The sequence below is a fragment of the Toxorhynchites rutilus genome, chromosome 3 (genome assembly GCF_029784135.1).
Source record: "Toxorhynchites rutilus septentrionalis strain SRP chromosome 3, ASM2978413v1, whole genome shotgun sequence".
NCBI classification, from domain to species: Eukaryota; Metazoa; Arthropoda; class Insecta; order Diptera; family Culicidae; genus Toxorhynchites; species Toxorhynchites rutilus.
This window is the reverse complement of record NC_073746.1, coordinates 158833137-158859955: the sequence shown is the minus strand read 5'-3', so window position 1 is coordinate 158859955 and position 26819 is coordinate 158833137. Positions and strand designations below refer to the sequence as shown.

General features: G+C 39.3%; 1 protein-coding gene across 1 annotated transcript; it reads left to right on the top strand.

Moving 5' to 3' along the window:
* Nucleotides 1-10098: 10098 nt before the first annotated feature.
* LOC129777632 (tetratricopeptide repeat protein 14 homolog) lies at nt 10099-17535 on the top strand. The gene is made up of 11 exons (XM_055784010.1): nt 10099-10298; nt 10831-11162; nt 11226-11302; nt 11448-11570; nt 11646-11860; nt 12142-12354; nt 12417-12820; nt 14479-14727; nt 15364-15563; nt 15640-15896; nt 15959-17535. Exons 2-11 carry the CDS (start codon nt 10874-10876, stop codon nt 17364-17366), a joined length of 3435 nt encoding a protein of 1144 aa, XP_055639985.1. The 5' UTR covers nt 10099-10298; nt 10831-10873; the 3' UTR covers nt 17367-17535.
* Nucleotides 17536-26819: the final 9284 nt, after the last annotated feature.

Sequence of the window (26819 nt, the reverse complement as noted above, 5' to 3'; positions counted from 1 at the left end):
ACAAATCATCTAGACATCAGGTATCATTTCGTCCGAGATGTCCTGGATCAAGGAGTAGTGGAGCTGGGATATGTGAACACGAAGCAGCAGCCCGCTGATGGGTTCACAAAGGCCCTGGCAATCCGGAAGCTGGAAGAAAATAAAAGGTTAATTGGTTGCTTAAGGAGGAGTGTTGTGATCGCAGTAGACATTGCCTAAAATGTAACCAACGAAATGTACTTCTGTTATATATAACGTAGCAACGTAGTTTATTGATTTGAATAAAATTTTCATTAGTCTTCTAACACCCAACCTGAACGGTCTAGTTTTTACATTCTTATCCGCAAAAATAACTAAACAGATAAAGCGAGTCGTATGTCTACGAATGCTAATGCGATAAGCAGTAGTGCAATTTGAGCACCACAATCAAAGCTAAGAAAAAATAAAACAATAACCCGCTAAGGTCTAGGTCCTCTTTCTACGGTAAATACAGATGCCGGCAGGAAAGATGGAAACAAGAAAGAAAATGTTTTTAGATAAGACCCTAGACAAGAGCACTCAATATGGGCCACTCGAGAGGTGATGAGTAATGTAAGCGAGATATTTTTTTTCTTTATTTTTGAGACTTTCAGCCTCCTGGGCTGGTTCGTCTCAGTAAAAACGGCCGAAACCATGCCGCGATGTGCGCTTACTATTCATTTTACAAGCACATACGGACAAGCAATTAACAATAAAACAATAAAACAAAAACAGATTTCGTCACGAGAATTTCTACGCATTTGAGCTTTTTTTCCCCTGGTTTGACGAGGATGTCCGCTTGCCATGGCCCCAGGCCACAGATGGGGAATCCGCACAACTCGAAGATGCCGACTGTTCTTGTTCCCCTTATCGCGAAGGGGAAGGAACAAGGATCTTCGATTTAATCACAAGTTTTTTGTTCAAATTTTAAAGTACAGATCGGCATCTTTCAAAAAACAGAGCAGTGCAGTAGTTTGTGAAGGGTCGTCGCCAAGCACATCTCGAATGCTCCCGCTGATCCCGTGTAAGTTCCGGAGGTTCTCATACTTTGGGCAAATACAGAGGATGTGTTCGACTGAATTGCGAACCTCGCACAAGTCACAAAGGGGATGAAAGGGTCCTCTGTTGAAGTTGTGTGACATGTTGCAGTGGCCGGTTCTTAACCTGGATAAGATTCGTTGCTCTCTCATCGTTTTGACGTCTTCGAATCTGGTGATGGATCCTTTGATTTTCCGGAGGAACAGCGTCGCTTCAACGGACCATTTTTCCGCCCAAAAAGTTTTGAACGTGTTGGCGATCTATAGTCTGATGTCGTCTAGCGGTAATGTATGCGAGAAGCGCATTTATTTGTTTAGGTCTCGTCCCTTACAGCACGAAGTGCGAAGGGAAGAGAAAGATTAGGGCCGTAAACAAGTGGAAAAAGGTTCCACGCGGCAAGATAGAATAACAGATAACCGATATGTTTTGGTTATCTGAAAAGGAAACAACTGGGAAAAATCCCACGCTGAGAACAGGGAGCAGATAACCACGTGGTTGGTTATCTGAATGAGTAGGAAAGGGAGATTGATTCTCTCTTTTTAGCTAGGCTTAGAAATGTATTATAAACTTTAAGTTTTGTAGAATTAAGTTAGTTCAAGTGTGTAATCGAATAAATAAGGTTTTGTGAATATCTGTGGAGCAACTCACGTCAGCACCACGGTAAGCCAACAACCTTTTATTTTCTTACCATCCACAGGTGCGTGAACAAAGTCTTGCTTGAAGCAAGCATTTAGGGAATTTCACATTCCCTAGATTTTATAACGAATATCGCGAAAAAGTTGAGAGCATGTTTAATCAAATGGGAGCACACATACTAGGCAAATTAAACTTCAGAAAAAATGTTGATAGATTTTTTTGTTTTGCTTATTGTGCGTCTATTCCCTAACTGGACACGACGGTTCGAAACAGTCGCGTTTGAAACGGTCGTAAAAATTGTCGCGTTTGCCGTTGACAGCTAAACATGTCAAAAATGACAAATCTAATTATCGTTATTGCTAATTACTTGTATTTCGTCAGTATTTTCGATTAATAGCAGCATGGAAAAATCAATTATTGAAAACGTTCAGCATCGTCGGGCTAACATCAACAAAAAATATCATTGTTTGTATGGCTACTACTTCCTAGGATTATCACGATCACAGCTAAGTACAATCTACAAGAAGTCCAAATCAAGCATCAGTTCCTGGATTGTGGGATATGAACGAGAAGGAATAATAACTCGTAGCAAACGTCAGAGTACTTTTAGAAAGTTTGATGTTGATGTAGAAAGGAACTTGATTGATAAACCTGAACCAGAAAAATCCTATCGACGAAGCTTGCTAACAGTTCATCATGCAGTTTGGAGTCTCAATCAGCACATCGTCAATATTTGTAAAAAAGCAGAGACACGAAATTCGTGGCCAAGTAGGAAGCCACGAATTTCGTGTCTCTGCTTTTAGGGCAAGCTGGCATAGTAGAAAGTTTTGAAACAGAGGGTACATTCACGCGTCAAAATTGTTTCGATTGCTGTCGAAAAATGGCTCTTTTCAATGGTAATGTACGATCATATCCAGATAAATTTTCGGTGTGGTTGATGGACGGTGCTCGCATTCATTGTGATGTGAATATCATACAATATTTGCGCTCTTTGGGAATAATTCCTCTCTTTTCATCAGCTTACAGTCCATTTTACAATCCAATTGAAGTTGTTTTTGGATTAATTAAGAGATATTTGCAGAGAACTTTAAAGAATGTATATGCCACTATCGAGTGCTGTTCAAGCCGTGCTTACCAAATTTACCTTATATAATTGCACAGAACTGTTTTTAAAATGCGGTTATGCCTCTGGTGGTGAATTCAATTCATCGGTTATGTGTCAATAAAGTACAAAAATGATAAATATGTTCTTAATTTTATTCATCAGTTGAATCCATGCAGGAAAATTAGTACTAAATTTGTGCAACTTACCTCGTGAAGTATCGATGAAAGAGTGTGGGAATGATGTGATGTGGAGGAGCAGATATTCGGCTCGTGTCTATGTGTGAGTATGCGTTGAAGCGTTACCCGTTTAACGGCTACATACTGTTGCGCTAATGGTGGTGGGCAATGGTACTAACCCGTAACAGGTTAAGCGCTAAGTTAAGCTCTATTGACATCGCGTTTGATATGCCACACATCTTCCCCTCTCTCAAAAAAAAACTAAATGTTAATTAAAATTACAATCACCATTGCAATCATTGCTGAAGAGTATGTTCTTGTTCTGCTCCGTAGCTCGAATCAACCAGAAGTATATTTATGTCGAGCGCTTGTTCGATTGTCCCTGCATTGAAGGCTTCGTCGCGAGTGGCTGCTTCATATTCTGGAATGATAGGTGTTCGGCAACTCTGCCCGTTATCGAGCGTAAATCGTTCACGGTATTAATCTTGAAAGTCGCATAGCAATATACGCAATATTCTCGAATACAGCTGGGGGAAGGCTTGCTGCATTGTGGATGTACGGTCGTTTAGTAATTCTGGGCTCTTGATTGCTCATGGCTAAAGTTCTGGCTTTGATCGACTTCGGAAACCATCGACTGTGGAAAGCTGCCAGTAAAAACAGGACACTTGAGAAGTGTGATGATAGCCGTCAAGAAATCACCAAAAAACTTTTCCGGGTTTACTTCACCCATTCGCTCGTGTTGCTTCCATTGCCGGTTTTTGTGGCTCGATTCATGATTTGCCTGAGTTTTTTGGTTTTCTATGTGGGCTCGTAGACATCACTGGAAACACCGATCGTTAACATTGATTTCATCTAAAGCTTCTTCGTAGATGCTCCCACTGCGCTGAAAATTCACTGCTATCATCAAGACTCGTACCTCTAACGATGCCGCTGGGATGCTTGTTTCTCGTCTCGTATCTTTCTTTCGATAGAACGTACTTTCCGTCGTATGCCATAGTTCAAGCTTTTCGGAATTATGTTGTAGAGATTACGTGTTTTGATTTGCGATATGCAGCATACTTAATATCAGCTATTAGACACCAGTTAATAAACCATTGCTAAAAAGAGCTGTAAAGTAATTAGCCAAATAATTTTTATGCATCGTTTTGGGCTAAATTTTTCTTTGCATTTTTTCCATGGCGTCGATATGGATTGACTGCAGTAGATGCACCTTTTTCTACGGAGTCGTTTTGAAACGATTACTTTGGCAATTTTGCATTTTTCTATAATGGCGTCGTTTTGCTACGATTGCTGCAAATTTGCAATTTTGCATTTTCCAATGGTTTCGTTTTGAAACGAAACAGCTTACAATTTTGCATTACACAATGGCATCGTTTTGAAACGATTGCAGCAGCTTTGCAATTCAGCATTATTTCACGCGTCGTTTTGAAACGATTCCAGCAGCTTTGCAGTTTTGCATTTTTACAATGGCCTCGTTTTGAACGATTACAGCAGCTTTGTAGTTTTGCATTTTTCTCAGTTGTCGTTTTAGAACAATTCAAGCATACTTCCGGCTTTTTCGGAATGCATTAGCAATGCGGTTGCACAATTCACTTGTTATAAGCGCGGCCCCTTTTATTTGAAAATTCACACAAAAGATTCCATTTGTTTCACTTTAAATAAATGGCAGGATCGCCAAATGTGCAACTTACCTCGTGAAGTATCGATGAAAGAGTGTGGGAATGATGTGATGTGGAGGAGCAGATATTCGGCTCGTGTCTATGTGTGAGTATGCGTTGAAGCGTTACCCGTTTAACGGCTACATACTGTTGCGCTAATGGTGGTGGGCAATGGTACTAACCCGTAACAGGTTAAGCGCTAAGTTAAGCTCTATTGACATCGCGTTTGATATGCCACACAAAATTAAATGATTATTATCGTTAGCATCTGTAACTTTGGATGCTAAATTTCTGCTGAATTCGTTTTCGTCTGGCGGCAGCGAAGAGTTCATTGCGTCCAACAATGAACGAGAATTTCTCACTCACGAAACATTGATTACGAGAGAGTCAATTCGTTCACAAAAAATATCAATAGATGACGAAATACTCTCGTTAATATTATAAGCCACTTGCAGACCATGACGTCGAAATCGAAAATTTCCTGCGTGGCTGGCGGTCCTGTTTTGTCTTTTGTTCGAAGTGCAGTAAATTCTTGCTCACAATTTGCCATAATGTATGTGATGTAATCGCAATGGAATGTTTAAATATGTGGACTCCAACTTCACTTCCACGCCATTTCGACAACTTTTTGTTCATACTCAGATCATGAAATGTGTATAGCTTTTTTGTCTTCCCGTATTTCAGAACAATGTATTTCTCAATATCAGTCACATCCGGAGTCTGTTGGACTGCCCATCTTACATCTTTTTCGGCCTCAACATGTTCAACAACGACTTGGAGAGACACACCGGCGTAATTCGGACAGTGAACGTCCATACACATCTCATTTGTATACCGGATCCGTCAAATGTTGTGATCGAAACAAACGAAAGTAAAATATTCCAACAAAATGAAATCGATTATTTCTGTATTCCGTTGCTGATAGATTAATGGTGACGTGTTTTCGTGCAGCCATTTCTCTAGATCCTTCATTTGCAGCTGTATCTTCCATCGAATCCTAAAATAACGATAGGGTCTTTGTATCACTGGTTGCCTTAGAGTTACTGTTGGATAGCAATGATGCTATATTTTTTTTACTATTTCGGAAGATTTCTCGTTTCCCTTAGTATTTTCATAGCCGTCACTATTATATACTAACTCCAGAAACTCCAAATCACAGAATTCGACGTCCTCACCACGAAACTCGTTTGGAGCATCATCCATGTTCTGTAAAACTAGATAAAAATATTATTACAAAAAAAATCAGCAAAATTATTTCAATTCAACCATAAAATTCAACTTCAAACCTGTATTTCTGTAAACTATTTCACCTGTTCAATTAATCCGCGGTTTGTTTTGATTTGTGTTTTCACATTTGAAAGAAAGTTGAAGGGGTGATCAGTGAGGTTTTTCCATGAATTGAATCACCCCTCATAAAAAGCGACGATTCAAATAGGAAGCTGAAATTACCAGGGGTTAGACATCAATTAAATATAGGCTACCCAAAATCAAAATCAATATGGCGTCATTCGTTTATTAACCTATCATTTACGAGGATTGAAATCGAAAAATGCGCTGCTTTATTCTAACTGCATGAGCGATTTTCATATTTCAGTTTCACATGGAGGTGTTCACATTTAACATGGAGTTTAAAGTTAGCCACTATTCGACTATATAACCGGACCGAGTTGTAAACAACAGTAATTGATTGAACCAAAATGTCAGTGAACCGCAGCAATATTGGGTACACTGGCAATATGAGCGACTTGACGTTTTAGTCGTACCCCTGGAAATTACCTCAGAATCCAACTGTCAAGTAAATTCACAATATAAAGTTGTCTCCATAAACAATTTTTGTATGAGACTTTTTCCCCAACTGTAAACAAAAATGTTTTTACTTTGAATAGAATACTAATTTGATATGGAAAAGCTAATTTTCATTCATAATTTTAATTTTGAAAACGTTCATTCCGACTGAAAATCAGCTATTCTTTGACGCTCCCCTAAACTAGTAAACGAAGCTCAATGGTATCAACGCAGATCGCTGTTTTGAAGAAAACAAATACGTTTGACGTTTGAGATGTTGGCACCAAGGTGCGTAGAAGTATTCCTAAGGTGGGCCAACTTGCTAAAACCACTCTTCAGCCATCTTGGAAGTCTACTGTGTTTTGTTTGTAAATAAAACACAATACGCTTGTGCTCAAGCTTGCTCGTGATCAGTCTGTCTCTTTCACACTTCAAGGAAAAAAATCCCCTTCTGCTTTCTTCCGTACTGTTTTCATATACCGCTCCCCTAACCAACTTAGTGACGAAACGGCCTCACCTAGTACCATAGACCCGTCTTGGTTGGCACCAAGACGGGTCTATGGTACTAGGTGAGGCCGTTTCGTCACTAAGTGGGATAGGGGAGCGGTATATGAAAACAGTACGGAAGAAAGCAGAACGGGAGTTATTTCCTTAAATCGTGAAAGAGACAGACTGATCACAAGCGAGCTTGGGCACAAGCGTATTGTGTTTTGTTTACAAACAAAACACAGTAGACTTCCAAGATGGCTGAAGAGTGGTTTTAGCAGCCGGATGACGTCTTTAGAGAACCCCCATTGAACTGACAGGAGCCAACATATCGGGTATCCCACTGACATTTTCCCCTTGTTTTCATATGAATTGGGTATCCCACTGACAGTTCTGCTTGAGATTTTGCTAACGATCCTAGCATCAATCATAGCACCCGGCTGGGTTTTAGCAAGTTGGCCCACCTTAGGATATACTTCTACGCGCCTTGGTTGGCACCAAAAACATGGCGGGTGCCATACGGCTTCATTTTTACGTACCATGTGAAGATATTTAAAAAAATCACCTGGCATCCCTGATACCAAGTTTACCATATACCTCACCTCGGTAATCGAAGTCATTGGTGCATGGTGCACTTATGAAAGTTTCGCGTGTGAGTGAAAAATATGTAAACAAACCGTTGCATATTTTCTCTGTATTTAATATATTGATTTCTCGAAAACTTGTACCGTGTTTATCTTACAATTAGTGGAAATTGTTGAGAAATAGTTTCGATGCTCCGAACCAAAATTTATTGTCATTTAGTAGTGAAAAAAAGGCCGTTGAAGTACACCCTCTGTCAATCTACCTGCGAGAGAGGTAAACCGAATTAATGAAATTTAATATAAAAATATCCGCTTAGTGTTCATAAAATACCTAAAATACAAAGATCTGGCTTTTATTCAATCAGTGCTCTAATATTTTTCAAAATATTTTCCTTAGAACGTGTGAAATATGGACGTCAAAAGCTGCGCAAATTGCCCGGAGAACATGCAAGTCGGACGAAATTTGCTTGAAGCTGACTCCGAACAATCTGCAAAATTCAAAAGCCGTATTGTTTGTGTCGTCCCCGGATGTAAGTAGAGATATCGCCCCGGAATTTCTTTTCATGCCTTCCCTCCGAAAACGGACAAATCGCGGTATCTAGACTGTATCCAACGACTACGGCTAAAGATAGAACCTACAAAATCCTCCCGTAGCCTCCATTTCACCGTGTCGAACTTCTACTCTCCAAGTATGAAGTGTAATACACGCCTTGAAGCAATAATATTATAATTTTTTTTATTATTATTTAACTTTTTATAGCAACAAGCCGTGCCACTGATCGCTTAATTCTTAGGCCATCAGCAGTTCCCGACTTGAATTTGCCACAACCTCCCATCAGCGAAGCCAGGGAAAGACTTATTGAGGGCCGTGCTGAACGTGCTGCAAACCGTGCCAAAGTTGGGGCAGCGATGGGCCAGAGACATGATACACCAAACCTTTCAGATCTTGCCATCGATGCTGAATGTGCAGATCATCCCGAAGTCTGTGTTTCTACAGTAGAGAAAGCAGTTCAGGTAGACACTACGGATTTGGATAAACTTAAAGTCAAGCGTATCTCAGCGATCTCCTTTGGAAGCGATGACGATCTTGTATCATGGACTGGACTTAAATCAAGAGAAATGCTCGAATCTATTGTCAAAGCAGTGACTCTCGTGAAGCAGTATCGTCAAAAGCCTAAATCTACAGTGAAGCTAGAAGAGGAAATACCGGATTCCTGCACAATAGTAACATGTCTATTGTGCAGGAATCCGGTATTTCCTCTTCTAGCTTCACTGTAGATTTAGGCTTTTGATGATACTGCTTCACGAGAGTCACTGCTTTGACATATATTTTTTAGAATATATTTTTTTAAATAAATAGGCCTTTACTAAAGTGTTTTTTGCCTGAAACTACCTTTTTTAAACAAGTCGTTTATTAGTAGCCTCTTGATGAGTTCAAAGTAATTCCTTAAGCACAGAGGCGAATTAATTACTTATGATTCAAAACACGTTATTGTGCATTTTGCACCAAGTTGGACTGTTTCGGCCTTTTCCATAAGTGCGAAAATACGAATAAAAGTGCGCTCTAACATCGAATCATGTTGGTGTCTTCAGCGCACTTATTCTTCGATTGATAACGAATAAGTGCGCTGAAGACAGCAAATCGATTTGATGCAAGGTCGCACTTTTATTCACATTTTCGCACTTTTGAAAAGGTGTGAAACAGTCCAACTTGGTGCAAAATGTGCAATAATAAAGAAATAAAATAAAACATACTTAAGCAAATGATACAAAACAACCATTTGGAGAAGGAGATTTTCGTACGAATTTTTATTGTATGGGGTTCCGAGCTTGGAGATGATGACTGGAGGCAGGACGAGAAAATACTGAAGCCTTCATCGTGAACTTCTTCAACACCAACTAGCTTTGAATACTCGTTCGCCTTCGACGACTAAACGGCTTCCACCCGCAGCGTAATCGAACACATCCGCAAACTCCACAGCCAAGTAGCAGGTTTCATTTTCTCCGACTGATGGCTCCTGATAATGCATGAAACAAGGTCACAGAAAAACACTTATAAGTTAAATTCAGCTTAAGCTACGGCAAAGTTTTTTGCACTGTATAAGGAAAACTCATTTTCCAACCGTTTGGAAGATAAATTTTGCACACAATTATTAATTTTTATTAATATTTAGTATCCTGAAAGTTTGTTTACTTTTTCACAAGTAAAGACAGTGTCCTTTGGATGCGGTAAGAAAACGTTTTCCCCTGCAGTAAATTTATGTGATTTAACTAAATAAGCATCCTAGAGGATAGTTCTTTCGATACGTGGAGGCGATCTGGCGTAGTGGTAACATCCATGCCTCTCACGCTAAAGGTCACGAGTTCAATTCTCACTCCCGACATTCTTCCAAAAATGGAAGTAAAAAGTGACGAACCAGCCAAATGAGTTGAAAATCACTATAATACAGATAAAAAAAAAATTCTTTCGATACATACTCACCTTTACGAAAATTTCTGCAAAAAACGTTAAAAACGGTGCGTTTAAAAATCACATTCTTTTTGCAATTCTTTGTTGACATTCGCATCTTAGCATTCGCTTCACGCACTCAAGCTGTCAAATTCAGCTTCGTAGTCGCGAATCGTGTTGCTGTCATTCTCGGTCGTCATTCCGCGTCTGAATTCTAGAGTGAATGGTTTAATAATTTTATGCTCGACGCCCAAGCCGGAATTGAGCTTTTATAATTGGACAGGTTCTAGCAGTTTTTTCAGGTGTCTCATAAGCTGAGTTGAGAAATATAGGTGGTCAGTTCGTCCGTTTTGGTGCTTTGCCTTAGTTGCAGATTATATACAGGTAATTATTTATTTTTATTTGCGCACTATCTGAAACACAAGAATAGAATTGAAAGAAAATGTCTGCAGTCGGCCATCTTTAGCTACCATTCGGAAATCTTCAGTGGGATTCACAAAGAAAATAAAATTATGTTGTATTTGCAACTGTAATTTTACGGAGTTTGAACTTTTTTTTTCCATGTTGAATGAACAAGTTCAAAAAATATTCGCTTATAACAGAGTGTAATATAGAAGTGTTGTGATGAATGAATAATCAATACTGTTTCCTGCTGGTTTCTAGCTAAGAATCAGAAATTGGTATTTATACTATTTAAGCATGGATACGTATTTTGTTATTTGCTCACAGAAGTGCGTGTGTTACACAATGATTACAATAGTACATAAGAGTGGAAATCTTCCAGTGTTGAATGAAAGTAAGTATGAAGGAAGAAATCGGGGATTTTTTTGTATTTTCGTCGGAATCTAGGATTGTTTGAATTCGTTCAGCACTTGTGTTTTCGAAATTGTTCATCTGTTCCTTCTTGTCCCCGTAGATTAAGAAATTGTGGTCTTCTAATAAGGCAAGCAAAACACTCGATGGATCCTAATCTAGTAGAGAAGGCTATTGGATTCCACGGGATACCACTGCAAAAGATCTGGGAAGGCGAACGAGGTGACGCTGATCTTTCGAGTATCGGAGTCATAAATCCGGATTATTTAGTTTTCCAAACGCGTCAAAAATCGCTTACCTTTCACGATCGCGCGAAACGCTTTAAATTGCATCAGTTCCTAGCCAAGAAGGCGGATGTGTTGTATGATAGTTCCCTAACAGCTTCAGCGTCGAAAGAACGCAGTGAGAGACGTAGGCACGGAGATTTCCAACAGTGTGAGTAGCTCAATTTCCAGACATTTTTTGCAAGTTAATGTTTGGTTGTGGCTTTTTTTCCAGACAACAAGTTTATAATACCGCCTTTGGACGTTTTTATGGAGGTGGACACGAATGAAAAAGTCTCCCATTTTCTCGAGGTATTTGATTCGAACTCTGGCAGTTGTTCTAGTCTGGTCCTATTTTCGACATATCTTTTTTATAAAAGATAGTCTTCTCTATATAGACTTGAACATATGCCTACCGAAAGATCTGGATAAGCTCTGACTCCGATTATAATTCAAGACAACAAGACCCGGTGATGTCGTTTACGGCGAAGTGCTCAATAAATCCCCGCGAGGTATTGTATTCAAAGTATTATTTTCGCTTGGGAATACATGTTGCTACATGAACGTAAGCAATGTGAAGGTCAGTTTTTCTCAAATGTTCTTGCTTGACACTAATTTGTTCGTAATAATACATCTTGCGAAATATATCTTCTAGGCATACATTGATATGAATTTATTGGTTCCAATATTGGATCGTGATGGCACTCCAAGAAGTTACACAACTAACGATTTGATCTGTTGTGAAATCAGTGATGTAAAACCGTATGCAAGGAAGTTGATTTGTACAATGCAACGTTCTATGATCAGCCGATGTCCGAGCAATATCAGTTATGGACTTATAACGACAGATGAATTACCGATGTCATACAAGTAAGTTCCATGCCAACGAACTTGAACGGCTCGCTTGAGACAAGCTCATGGAACGGTTGTACGGCCTGTACGGAAAAAAGCGAACGTAGCCGTGAACGCGAGTTGAACTGAAATAAACTATTGCTTTAGTGTAACTGTTACCAGAGTTTGCCCAGGGGTTTTGTTTTTTTTTTCTTTAAGTCTAAATTGGCCGACAAGTGCATCCTGAATTATATAATCTAAGAAATCCTATGTATTGAAGGTTACATATTTTTCCTGTTCGTGTTTCTCTCTGTTGATAGTTTTGCAGTTGCGAAGGATAACCAACCATACGAATATTATTTGAGAAAGACGCCATCCTTCAATGATCCCCGAGGTGTGCAGAATTTGATGCAAGAGCTTGGTTTAGACCAGCACGTGTTTTATACCAATATGTCAAGCTTGAAGGGAAAATTTTCGCAACAGGAATACGCTGGAGAACTGCGTAACGCACAGGCTAACAAATGGGCCTTCCGGTAAGTGATAACGTATATCATACGGGTAGTGTGTATCTGTATTAATAACTTTTTTTTCGCAGATCGGTTGCGGAAGGTATTGAACACTTCAAGGAAGGTCGACATTCCGAAGCATTCCAGTGTTTGAACAAAGCGCTCAGCATTGATCCACGTAATGTGGAAGGACTGGTTGCACGTGGGGCACTGTACGCAAACAGTGGCTCCTTCAAGAAGGCAGTCGATGATTTCGAAATGGCGCTCAAAATTAATTCTTCTCACGCCAACGCAAAAAAGTACATGGGTGAAACTTTGGTAGCTTTGGGTAGAAGCTACGAGGAAGAGGGCCGTATCGACGAAGCAAAGAAGGCTTATCAGGATTGTTTGAACATCATCCCTCACCACGAAGAGGCACAGAATTCATTGGATTTCCTGAAGTCGAAATCATACGCTAAACAGATTGTGGCACCCAATGAGCTGGAATTGCCAGGTATGTATGGCTGTTAAGATTAGATTTTCTTTGGCGGAAATCTGGTAATTTACATTCTTCATAATCTCCTTCCATCATATTTTTATACTCATTTGTAATCGATCAGATTATTTTTTTGGAGACAATGTTCTTTGACTGATTGAATGCGAATTATGGAAGAATTTGAACCACGAACCAAGTATCTTCGAATAATTTTAATACGTTCCCTGCCAGACCGTTTTGAAGGTAATGTTGGCCTATGTGGGTCACGATTTATAATTGTGTTGTACGATTGTTTGTTTTTCAGCGTATGCCTTACATTAATGTAAATTGTGCAAGGGTCACAATTTACAAGGATTTTTTCTTCAATGACACAAACGTTAACACAGACTTTTGATGATAGTCTGATATTCATGCCAATCAATAACACCAGAATTTCGGTTTCATCTCGAGAGGAACATATTTTTGTGAAAATGTTGAGAGAGTTACCGTTTTTTTAGTGTTAAATTTTAGTTCACCCAAAGGGGGAGATTCTTCGGTTTTCAAAAAACTCAAACTTTGACCGCTGTGCGACACTAGTAAATGAAGTCCGATTGAACTGATATTTTGCATAGGGTAGTTTTTCATGGGAGTCAACATTTTTAATCAAGTTCGCTTTGAAAATTCGAGGGTCACTTTTTTCCCATACCTTGGCACTCTTAATGTACATTGTATGAATATGCTTCTTAAAAAAGATTTATGTGAAAAATTAACACTTTTACGAATGTGTCCCATTTCCGCCGATCGTAAGCACTACGGGGCAACATGGTCCCCCATGCGGGGCAATATGATCATGTTCTGTGTGTCGACTACCTGGAAAAACCTTGAAAATCAGGGAATTCAAACAATGTCAGGGAATATCGTCACTAATCTGGAAAACATGAAATTCCGCCGATTAGAATTTAGATTACTGCAGTAATTAGAAAGTTAATGATACAAACAAAATGATTTAGTTATTATTTGACTGTGATTATTAACTTGACTCTGTAGGTTTTTCAATATGTGTTGTTTGCTTTTGTCTGTAGGCGAAGAATTTTCAGTTAATTTAATGCTGCAAGCTCAGTGAATCGATTTTTGCAATGTGGGCGATGATTGTATATTCTCCGATGCAATTTGAATATGCAGCGTATGTGGAATATATAAAATAAGTGCTAATCCCCCAATGAAAAGAGTCAACACTGATTTCTCCCAGGTGCATTTTGGGGGAATTTTGTTTGTGTCCGATGGATATAATAAGGTTGACTAAAAATAATGCTGTGTGTGCATTTTTAATAGGCAGTGATCACGATTAGGATGAAAATGAGTGTTACACTACTAGTCCCTCGACGCCTTTGCCGTCATATTCTTGGCCATCGTTGGTGGACCATTCATATGCAAATTTCAAATTTGATGTGCAGGTCGCTAATCAAGGCAGTAGCGTCACTGAAGGTCCAATCGAATTGACCGATAGTGAAGGTGAACCAATCAGTCTCGTCCACAAAACTAAAAGGGTTAAGAGCAAAGATGGAAAACAAGGGAGCACGATGCGATTTACGATTAATCGCAAACTGTACAGATCGGGATCTGTACAAACTGCGACTAACGATGAATCCTCTCCTTGTTAATGATTTTCTCTTGTTACTCTACACTCTTGTTTACAGCTTTGAACATCCCCAAATCCTCGACGCATGAGCGCAGCAAGCAGGAGCCAGACACATCCGGTGTAAGTGGTTCCAAGCGCGATGGCTCGGAGCTCCGCAAGGATAGGAAGATTAGCAAGAAGCAAGAGAAGAAAAAGCGTCACAAGAAGCAACAGAGCAGCTCGAGTGATTCTAGCTCGAACAGTTCCGATTCGAGCGATTCGAGCAGTGACTCGGAAAGTAGCAGTAGCGATTCCTCATCCAGCTCAGGTAAGTTCGAGCACGCTCCTATATATTTTGTTTCAGATAAACAGAACACTTTTCAGCTATTTGAGAGAGGAAAGGAATATGGAGGAATTTGAGATGAAAATTTTGCACATTTAAGACAGAGATGCCGCCATACACCGGCCACAAATTTTCCCTGATGACAAATTGTTACGATTTGTTTTCTCTCTACATCACTATCCGTATGTTTTAGGTTTGAAAAATTGCTTTCAAATGAAGGATGGTTATATTTTGTTGTCGCTAAAAATGATTGAAAAGAGGATACTTATTTTTGCATGAAATGGCTGCAACTTATTACGTAAAAAATGGAGTAACAGTTCAAGCGGAGTTTACGATGCCAGTCAATGGGCGACAATGTTTGTCCATGCATAGAAAATGAAACACAAAATGCCCAATACTACCCCGAATGGAAAATGAACTGAGGCTAATAATTTGACAACAGTACCAACACTGCTGAAGGTGATTACGTCGGCAAATCACATGCAAGCAAATTGAAACTGATTTCTATTCACTAGCCCGTAAATTTCAAACTCGGAAGAGAGCGAGAGACAGACGTGCATTGTCCGTCATATTAGCGTTCGGAACGGTGTTCTCATTGAGACGAAACATTTTTTTTTACAGATTCCTCGAGATCATCGGCTCCCAAGAAACGCAGCAAGCGGAGCAAGAATGACAAGAAGCAGAAATCCTTGTCCCCGCTCAGCAAGCGCATGTCGGCCGGAATGGGCAATGATAGCCGCGGCCAGGAAGGATCGTTTCCGTTTGGAAATCAAGCCGGGCAATCATCGTCCATGGTTGGTTCGGATGATTATGAATTGAAGGTATGAAATAATTTTAAAATCAATGCTGCTATCAAACGTTGTTGCTTAACATGCTTGCTGTTTCCAATATCAACAGGTTCGCAAATTTCTTGATATGCCTCGCGATGAGGATGACTATGGCGAGAAGGTGCGGCGTTTCGTAGCGGAAGCCGCTAAGTATCAGAAAGAGCGTAAGGCTCAGGAGGAGAAATCCAAGAAAAAGAAGAAGAAGGAAGATAAGAAAGCCAAGAAGGACAGTAAAAAGAAACGCAAAAGTGATGACAAGAAGAAATCCAAAAAAAAGGACAAAGATGACGACGTTCTGAACAATGAAAAGCTGAAGGAAGCTTTGAAGTAAGTTGATGAAAAACTGCGTGAGCCGTTAATTGCAAAATGATATTTTGTTTTATCTTCAGGATTTTTGAAAATTTCCCCGTTTTGGATGAGTTGGGTACGAAGCTGTCGGAATATTATGCCAAGTTGGAAAATCCGGGCGTGGCGGGACCCAGCGGTATGGCGACGGTTGTATCCTCACTGTTAGGGAAAAGTTCCAAGAAGGATGCACAGAAGTTGGAAAAATTAGACGAGTCCAAAAGCGGCTCGAAATCGGCGGACTTAATAAAAGAGCGCGAAGAGAAGGATGGAAAATGGCGTATGATGTTTAACAAGGATGAGAGATCCGCCAAGGAACAACCTCCTCCGAGCAAGAATTTTGTTCCAAAACAATACGCTTTCTCGAATGAGTCGGACGATGAGAGTGGTTCTCTTGGAGTATTTCAGATGCAGCAACATCAGCAACAATTACAACAAAAAGCTAACCAGAGAAGTGGACGCTATGATGATGATAAGAACAGAAGAAGACCACTCAGTCCTGACAAGCAGAAACCTTCTGTTTCGCAAATGCCTCCTGTCAAATCGGGACCCGTTGTTCTGGATAAGTTTGGCAATTTCAGGTTAGCTAATGCGGATGATGCAGTAAAACCTCCGGAACCTTCAGGACCACCCCGTCGTTCACGTAGCAGATCACGTGGAAATAGATACGGAAGTTCAAGTCGATCACGGTCACAAAGCTTGAGGAGACGATCACGTTCGGGTAGCTTCAGACGACGCTTCAGTCGATCGGGATCCCGATCGTTCAGTCGATCTAGATCTCGTTCGTATTCGAGAAGTCGATCCCGTTCTCGCAGCTTCGAGCGTCGTCGTTTCGATCGTCGTGGATACCGCGGCAGAGGCGGTTTCCATGACAGACCTTTCGGAAAACGTTTTAATTCTAGGGGAGGATACATGAACCGCCGAGGCGGTGGCTTCCGCGATTTCAGAGATAATAATCGAGGAGGATACCGAGATCGTCCGTTCCGAAATCGATTCCGAGGAAGATTCCAACGATCGATTAGCCGGAGCACAAGTAAATCTCCAGATCGTATTCCCGTGAGTCCATCCGATCGCCATCGTCCGGATCGGGAACGGGATCGTTCCCGTGAACGTGGACGATCACGTGATCGCAACACAGAATACAAACGGTTTAAAGAGGTAGCTGAACCGACGAAACCCAAGGAAAAGAAAGAGGAAAAAGAAAAATCTGTAGTTGAACCTAAAATTCAAGCACCAGAACCGGAGACAAGTCACCAGACTTCTTTAACGGACGAAATTGAAGGGAGGTGGGCAGACAGGAAGGATGATGACGAGAAGGATCCACCACCTCCAGGGGCTGAAGATATATCTCTGGAGAACTTTGAGCGTATTTTAGATAAAGCCCGTAAGGAGAAAAAAGACGACATGATCGAAAGAAATAAGGATTTATTGAAGAAATCAAGTGACTCATAAATTTATACTTTCCTAGTTTCTAGCATTTCCAAGCAATTGGCACATTACAACAAAGTTCAACTCGTGTTGAAACGCATATATTGTTGAATGACATTGCGTAATACAGTTGTCTCACAGATACAGTTTTCGATTGTAGTAGAGCGCACTAATAAATTAATCAGCGAAACAACCACATTGTTATTTAATCCGATTTCCATGATTAGCTTCGCATTCGATAAGGTAGGTTATCTAATTTCTGATCCATTGTAAACATAATTGAGTGAATAAGTTTAAAAGTGGTCGTACACCGATGGGCGCAAAAAAATCCATCCTCATTTGAAATCAAATTATTCAAATATTAACATTTTTTCCAAACTTTTAGGTACTCCAGTCAACACTACGTAAAAGTAGTAATTAGTAGACTATTTTGCCTTTTTCAGTATTGATTTTGTGCAATCTAATATGAGTAGGCCTTGCTATGTATAATAATAGAGAATCAGAATATACTGGACTATCGAACGAACAACACGTGTTTAATCAGTGGTCAGCAAATAGAATCCGAATACCGAGGTACCACATCTGGCGACGAGGATTAATCGGACTTGATTGAAAAGTTGGTAAGTCATAAGAAATCGAAAAGATTATCTGATACGATCAGGATCCACTGCGTTAAGCAGGACACTCCGCTGCTAAAAGCAGGGAAAGGCGTAAAAGCCTGAGTTAAAAAAAAAAAAAAAAAAAAAAGATCCACTGCATCATGCAGGACACTCCGTTGCTAGTAGCAAGGAAAAACGAAAAACAAAATCTGTTGCCAAGAGCATGGAAAACCAATGAGTGAAAAAAAAAAAAAAAAAAGAAGGCTTGCCTAGATCGAAAAAAAAAATGTTTTAAATTCAACAGCTTTCATTAGTTACCTTGACAACCACCACTGTTGTGCATTATTTTTTTTTTCAGAGCGGAAATTATCGGAAATGGAAAATTGGAATATAAATCCTTTCAAATTCAATCATCTTCCCGAAACATTAACCCGGAAAGAATGGATAAGGTGGAAAAGGAATTTTGAAGTCATTGTAGCTGCAAGTGAAGAGAGAAACGCATCCAGGCTGAAGAACATATTGCTAGCAAAGGGAGGTTTAGAGTTACAGGATCTATTCTATTCTATTGATGGAGCGGATGTCGAGGAAGACAAGGAACGAGGAATCGACCCTTACAAAATAGCAATTGAAAAACTCGATCAACACTTTTTGCCGAAGCAACACGATTCATTTGAACGGAATGAATTTTGTAAATTAATACCCGCAACTACTCAGGATGGATCTTGCGAAACGTTGTCAAAATTCTTGATGCGATGTTCGGAACAGGCGAAACGATGTGATTTTGGGAACACGAGTGTAGAGAGTCGGGAATTAAGGATTATTGATAAGGTAATATACTATGCACCAACGGAACTGAGAGAAAAGTTGTTACATGAAGAAAAAGTGACGCTTTCACAACTCACACGAATGGTGAACTCGTTCGAATCGATTAAACAACAAGCGAAAACAATTGCGGGACCTGGATTTGAAAACGCGCCATTAACTACAACTGATAACGTTGAACGAATCAACAAACTCAACAATTCAATAAAACATAACCGTATTACCTGCTATCGTTGTGGACTGCTTAATCACCATGCAACTGACCGTGAATGTCCGGCCCGTGGAAGGAAATGTGAAAAGTGTCACAAGATAGGTCATTATGCAAAAGTATGTCGATCAGTACAAAATTTCAAACGGCGATACGAAGGACCATCGGCGCATCGTCCAGAGAAGCGAACCAGATATGGAAATGTCCGTGCTATCGTGGAAGAAGAAAAACCTCATCTAAATGAATCAGAAAGTTTCATTTTTAACATCGGTGATGGCGACGAATTTTTATGGACTAAGATTGGAGGAGTGTTGATCCAGGTGTTAATTGATTCAGGTAGTTCAAAGAATATTATCGACGATGCAACCTGGAAATATATGAAGAAACAAGGATTAAGAAGCTGGATTCCACAACAAGTTCCTAATACAATTCTTCGGGGATATGGTCGAGAAGCAAAGCCGTTGAAGATAGTGAATGTGTTTGAAGCAACCATTACAGTAGAATCAGGAAGCAGTAAATTTGAAACAATCGCAATGTTCTATGTTGTGGAAGGCGGTTTGCAGTCACTACTTGGAAAAGAAACTGCAAAGTGCTTAGGAGTGCTGAAAATTGGATTTACGAATCCTGAACAATCAATCAACGCGGTAGTTCCTATAGCGAATCGACCATTTCCTAAGATGAAAAATGTTCGAGTAAGGATTCCTGTTAATCAAGACATCACTCCAATAGTTCAAAGAGCTCGTCGTCCTCCTATTGCGTTACTCAGTCGGATCGAAGAGAAATTAAATGAACTGTTGATACGCGACATCATCGAACCTGTATCGGGTCCATCGCCTTGGGTATCACCATTGGTAACCATTGTGAAAGATAACGGCGATCTTCGGCTTTGTGTGGATATGCGAAGACCAAATCAAGCAATTCAGAGAGAATACCATGTGATGCCTACGTTTGAAGATTTTCTGCCTCAATTCAAATCAGCAAGATTCTTTAGTCGATTAGACATCAAAGATGCCTTTCACCAAGTAAGAACTCTTAAAGAGTAATAATAATAATAGTAGTAAAATAGTCAAACATTTCGGGAATATCTACTATATGAATTGTGCATTTTTATATATACTTAGTATGTTCATAAAATTGTATTTTACTTCAATTTCTCAGATAGAACTGGAAGAATCATCACGATATATAACAACCTTCATTTGTCATAAAGGATTATTCAGATATAAACGCCTAATGTTTGGCATTTCCTGTGCTCCAGAAATGTTCCAGAAAATTTTGGAACATATTCTATCGGAATGTGATAATGTTGTAAATTATATAGATGACATAATCGTCTCGGGAGACACTGATGCAGAACATGATGCAGCGTTGAAGAAAGTGCTCCATGTTCTGGAAAGCAGGAACATATTGCTAAACAAGGACAAATGTATTTTCAAAGTCAAACAAATCGAGTTTCTGGGTCATCTGATTTCATCGGAAGGAATTAAGCCAACTAAAAGTAAAATTGAAGCACTGCAAAAGTTTCGCGAACCAAGAAACTCTGAAGAAGTTAGAAGCTTCTTGGGTCTAGTAACATACGTGGGAAAATTTATTCCTGATTTAGCTACAATAACGGAACCTCTAAGGCAGCTTATATGCAAAAATAATAGGTTTACATGGGAAAGAAAACATCAAAGCAGCTTTGACCTTTTGAAAAGCATGATTGCTAATGTAAAAACGCTTTCATTTTTCAATAATTCTTTGAGAACTCGAGTTATAGCTGATGCTTCTCCAGTGGCTCTAGGTGCAGTGCTTGTTCAGTTTGAAGGAAGAACGGATGCTAATCCACAGATTGTAAGCTATGCAAGCAAAAGTCTAACCATAACCGAGAAACGATATTGCCAAACGGAAAAGGAGGCGCTTGCACTGGTATGGGCAGTCGAAAAATTTTCAGTTTATCTCATCGGTAGAGAATTTGAATTAGAGACCGATCATAAGCCGTTGGAAACCATATTTTCGCCTTCATCCACGCCTTGTGCTCGAATTGAACGATGGGTGTTGAGGCTTCAATCCTTCAAATACACTGTGAAATATAGGAAAGGTTCTGATAATATTGCTGACTCGCTCTCTAGACTGGTGATAGCAGAGGATCCTGTTGAATTCGAGAAGGACAATCATTTTTTAGTTCTAGCGGTACAGGAATCAGTAGCGGTGGACGTAGGAGAGATTGAGAACGCTACAAGAACAGACCTCGAACTCAAAGCTGTTCGAGATTCACTCGTATCAGGAAACTGGAGCAACGTTTTAGTGAAGTCGTATGAACCGTTCCGGAATGAATTGGGTTTAATTGAAGACACAATTGTAAGAGGGAATAAACTTGTTGTACCTCGGGAACTTCGTCAACGCATGCTGCAGCTCGCTCATGAAGGCCATCCTGGGGAATCAATCATGAAAAGACGATTAAGAGATCGCGCCTGGTGGCCAGGCATGGATCGCGAGGCAAAGGATTATGTTTCATGCTGTGAAGGTTGCCAGTTAGTCGGAATGCCAAATAAACCGCTCCCGATGAGCAGACGAGAATTGCCAACAAAACCCTGGATAGACGTTGCAATCGATTTCATGGGTCCTTTGCCATCCGGAGAGTACTTGCTGGTAATAGTCGAATATTTCAGTAGATACAAAGAAGTAGAAGTTATGTCAAGAATAAATTCTCGTGATACTGTTGAAAAGTTAGCCAAAATATTCACGAGACTAGGATATCCAAGGACAATAACGCTTGACAATGCCAGACAATTCATTGGAAAAGAGTTTGGAGAATTTTGCAAATTAAACGGGATTGTACTAAATCATACCGCGCCATATTGGCCTCAAGAAAATGGGTTGGTAGAGAGACAAAACAGGTCACTCTTGAAGCGGCTACAGATCAGTTACGCATTGAAACGAGATTGGAAGAAAGACTTGAATGATTATTTACTAATGTACTATACAACTCCTCATTCAACAACCGGTAAAACTCCAACTGAAATGTGTTTCGGTCGTACGATCAGATCCAAGTTGCCTTCAATCGAGGATATTGAAACTACACCTCCATCATCAGAGTATCGGGATTTGGACAAAATCAATAAAGAAAAAGGGAAAATAAGGGAGGACAGAAGACGTCATGCTCAGGTTTCAGACATCCAGAAGGGAGATACTGTGTTAATGGAAAATCGTTTACCATCCAACAAATTAGCCACAACGTTCAATACAGCTAAATACACTGTGCTGGATCGCGCTGGTCCGAGAGCTACAATACAGGATCAAGATACAGGAAAAACATTTCAAAGAAATGTCGCACATTTGAAAAGATTTATCCCTCCATTTACAGAAGCAGCAACTACATCAATTACCACTGCAGGTTCAGAAGAGGACACAGCACCATCGACATCCAGCAATGGTTCAATAATGCCATATGTATTGACACCTGCAGTTGAAACAATGCAAGCAGAAGATCAAGCTGAGAGAATCATTTCATCAGATGAAGAAACTTTCCAGGGATTTGATAATGTAGAGTTAAGTGATCATTATAAAACGAGAAGACTACCTGCGAGATTTAACAATTTTATTGTATAAATGATTTGATTAGGTTGACTGAAATATGATTCAAAAACATTATATAAAAAAGGAGATGTGCAATCTAATATGAGTAGGCCTTGCTATGTATAATAATAGAGAATCAGAATATACTGGACTATCGAACGAACAACACGTGTTTAATCAGTGGTCAGCAAATAGAATCCGAATACCGAGGTACCACAGATTTATCGTGCGTAGTGACCTGTTTTCGACGCTGAAGATGCTTTCGGAAAATGGTTGGATAGCAAATCTCAACACAGGTCCACAGGTTTGATTGTGCGTGACTTCGAGCGTGAAGAGTCTCAACGAAACATTGCTGAAAAGTATGGCGAAGCCTTGGTGCGGTTCAGCTGGTTATTCGGAAGCATCAGATGCTCGGCAGCGTGGCCGATCGACCGGGAAAAAGACCGAAACGTAAGACTAATGCAAGAACGGACACGCTAATCATCCGGGAAGTAACAAAACCACGAACGACCATTCGGGCATTTAAAGAAAGGTTGGATCTGGACCTTTCCAATCACACTATTCGACGACGCTTGGAGGAACGGGACCTGAAGAGCTACTTCGCCAAAAAGCGACAGATGATCAGCAACACCAACAAAAAACGACTTCAGTTTGCGAGGAACCATGTCAACAAGCCCCTGGAGTTCTGGATGCGCGTTATTTGGTCGTACGAGTCCAAGTTCGAGCTGTTTAACAAGGAAAAACGACTCCGTCGTCCACTCGGCTGTGCGTCTATGCCCCAGTATACAAATAAAACATTCAAACATGGAGGAGGTAACATCATGGTGTGGGGGTGCTTTTCTCTGTACGGGGTGGGTCCCTTGTACTGGATCGACCGGATTATGGACCAGCATCTCTACGCCCAGATAATTCGGGAAGTAATGCTTCCACACGCCGAGTGGGAGATGCCCCTAAAGTGGCAGTTCTAGCATGGTGACTCAAAAGTCATGAAATTTTTCAAACATAAGATGACTATCAATACGGTGTTAAACTACCAAACAAGCAGGTAATCACTTTACCTTACGTGACCACATTACCCCCACTACCCCTATATGTTCATGCGACTTATAAGTTGTATCAGCCTGATATGCATATATGATTTCGTATGGATGTATGGATTTTACGGTAGTGTATATCATAAAACCGACACTTGTTACACCGTTATAATATCGATCAAAGAATACTACGCGTACGAAATACTGTTTAGAAAAAATAAACTTTTTAATACACTGTCGAAAAATCTTACTCAAAAATTAAATTTAATATTAATTTTTTTTATAACTCAAAACACCCTCCCTTCGATATTTTGTTTGTATATTTTTATTGGAAAACATTGATGATTCAACAAAGTTTGACTATATTGGTGCCGTGTGGAACTCACCAAAATGGAGACATGAATTTTTGGAATTTATGGAATTTCAATGCTTTGTGAAATCGTAACCATTTAAAAAAAGTAACATGAAAAATAGAATCCACATGCGTTTCAACATGAAAAAGTATATACAGGTCGGACTCGATTATCCGAAGTATTGATTATTTTTCACTCCGGATAATCGAGTCAAAACAATTTTTTTTCTTTATTTGTTTTTTTGCATGTATTTATCGTTTTTTGAAAATAAAAGAGGAATTTGATTTTTGATTCATTCCCTTAAAGTCGGAAAACACCTTTCTCACATGAAAAAAATTAATTTATCCAGATTCTCACAGGAGGTGATAGACGATCATATTTGATGAAAAAAATCCTCCTACGCATATAATCGAATTTCAACAATGACAGAGTTACAGAACTTTTTTTTTGTTCCGGACTCTGTTGCTTCAAACTGGCTCTATATTAAAAAGTACGCTACGGAAGACGATTCTGATGCTTTCATTTGAAAGATGAGAGAATTTAGTACAGGATATAGTAGAGGAACAACTAGATTAGTAAATTTTAATAACATTTTGGAACTGAAACACTTAAAAGTAATAATTTTTAATGTGTTATTATTAATTTTATCCTAAAAATTAATTTTAAACTAGATTGTTTTTATCCATTAAAATGAAGTTTTTTAACTGCTCCACAATTTGTTCTTTGACGCACAACTTCAATCTTTCTTAATTTGGCTGCAATATCGGTATAAACTATTCCTGGTGAAAATTCAAGCAAAATCTTAAAAAATCAAGATTTTTACCCCACTGTACATGTAATAGACACTTAAACTTCACCTTAACGTTGAAAGGTTACATTTCTTCATGAAATAAGCCATATTTGGAATATAAAAAAAAATCCAAACTGAATATAATCGAGTCCAAAATTGTATATAATCGAGTCTGTATATAATCGAGTCCGACCTATACTGTATTCTATTAGTCAAATCATTTCATTTGAGACCAATATTGAGGGAATTGCAAAAAAATACATAGTCGACCATTTTGTGGCGGCAACCTTTTCGAATTTATGTTGTTCATAGTGTAGTGTATTCTCGAAATCAAGCCATTCAGCCATTTTTTGCGGCGGCCAAATAGAATTTTTCAAGATCATTTTTCATAAATAACTGTGTTCTGCTAGTCAATCCCTTTCGTTTGATACCCATATTGATGGGGTTCTGAGAAAATATGTAATCCGCCATTTTGTAGTGGCCGCTATCTTTGATTTGCATTATTCATAAATGACTGCATTCTACTAGTCAAGCTCTTTCTTTTGATACCTATATCAACTATTCAATATAGAATTATTATACAAATTATTCAAAATTTCCGAAAATCAAAAATAAAATACTCCGGATAATCGAGTCCGACCTGTATAACGTTTTATGCGTATTTTAGAATATTATTGCAACCCTTTAGAATTCATCAATCAGCAGCTGGTTCAAAAACTCGTCCGTAATCGACCCCTCTGTCTAGTCTCGTCTCAGAGATCTACAAGCTAATTCCGATCGAAATAAGGTACAACGTTTGAAAAAAACGTCAACACGGGCGTTAATTGACTCGAGCTTTAATAGTTTGATGTAATGTGTTGCTGGATTGTAGAAATTCTAAAAGAAAGCACACTCAATTATCTGTGAAGAAATCACAGAGGTAATACGGACAGTGGGGATAATATGGACAAGTGGTTGATTTGCATAGTTACATTTTGAATTTCAGATTTCTGTTAGTGAGAACACTAATTTTGAAAAAATTGTACTGGTGGGGTGAAATGGACAATTGCCAGTGGGAGTGAGATGGACTGTGGAAAGTCTGTTTATTCTGTTCCTAAGGAATGCTCTGCGTCTATAAACGGAAATCAAATCACCAAAGTTGGACTGTTTACAAGCTGATTGGAACCAAAAGCAAAATAGTTGAGGATTTGTCCGTTTACACTGCTGAAAAGCGGGAATCCGTGATGAGTTCAGACCTTGGTTGAATAAAATTATTCCTCTCAAGAGCGATGAACCTCTACGCTTCGTGTATTCCAAACCTGTCCATATTCCCCCCCCCCCTATATGTCCATAATAGGGATTGTTAACCGGTAATACCGTGTCATTTTCCATTTCCGAATTACCGGTAATTTTACAATCATTAACCGGTAATTTCGGTAATTTTAATTTTTACACCATAAATAATTTGTCTTTATGCCGCTTTGGAATATGACTCGATAATCAAAATAAGATAAAAAAATCATAACCGGCAGTGTTCCGCCGATTCTACGACCTCCGAACTTCAGTTCAAAAATCGCTGCTCGATCTGAAAACGAAACACAAGATAAGTTTCAGCGATGAAGAACTGACAGCGATAAAGGAATTGGTTGATGCCCTCGAACCAGTTCTGGTCGCTGTTAAACTGCTATTGCGGAAGAAATGCAGCTTTATGAAGCTGACGTCAGATTGCAATTTGTACTAGATCAGCTATCAGAGCAACCATCAGAAATTTCGAAGCAGCTGCTTGAAGTCCTGATTGGAAGGATTGCAGAAAGACGTTCGTATACGCAGATTCATTCCCATATATGAATAATCATTTTGTTCGAGGTCGTGACACAGTTAATGATGACTTTGATGTCTTCTATCAAAACTTACGGACTGCATTGATCAAGCAGGCATTTGAAACAGGGTTTCCAAATCTACAGAATAATCTATATTTATACAAATTTTTAAGAATTTTTAAAGCCAAGAATCTGTAGATACAGAATACAGATTTTCAGGATTTCATACAGAATTTTGCAGATAAGGTTCCAATTTTATACAACAATTATTTTTTTTATTCAATGAATTTGAATATTTTTTTCCGATCACTTCA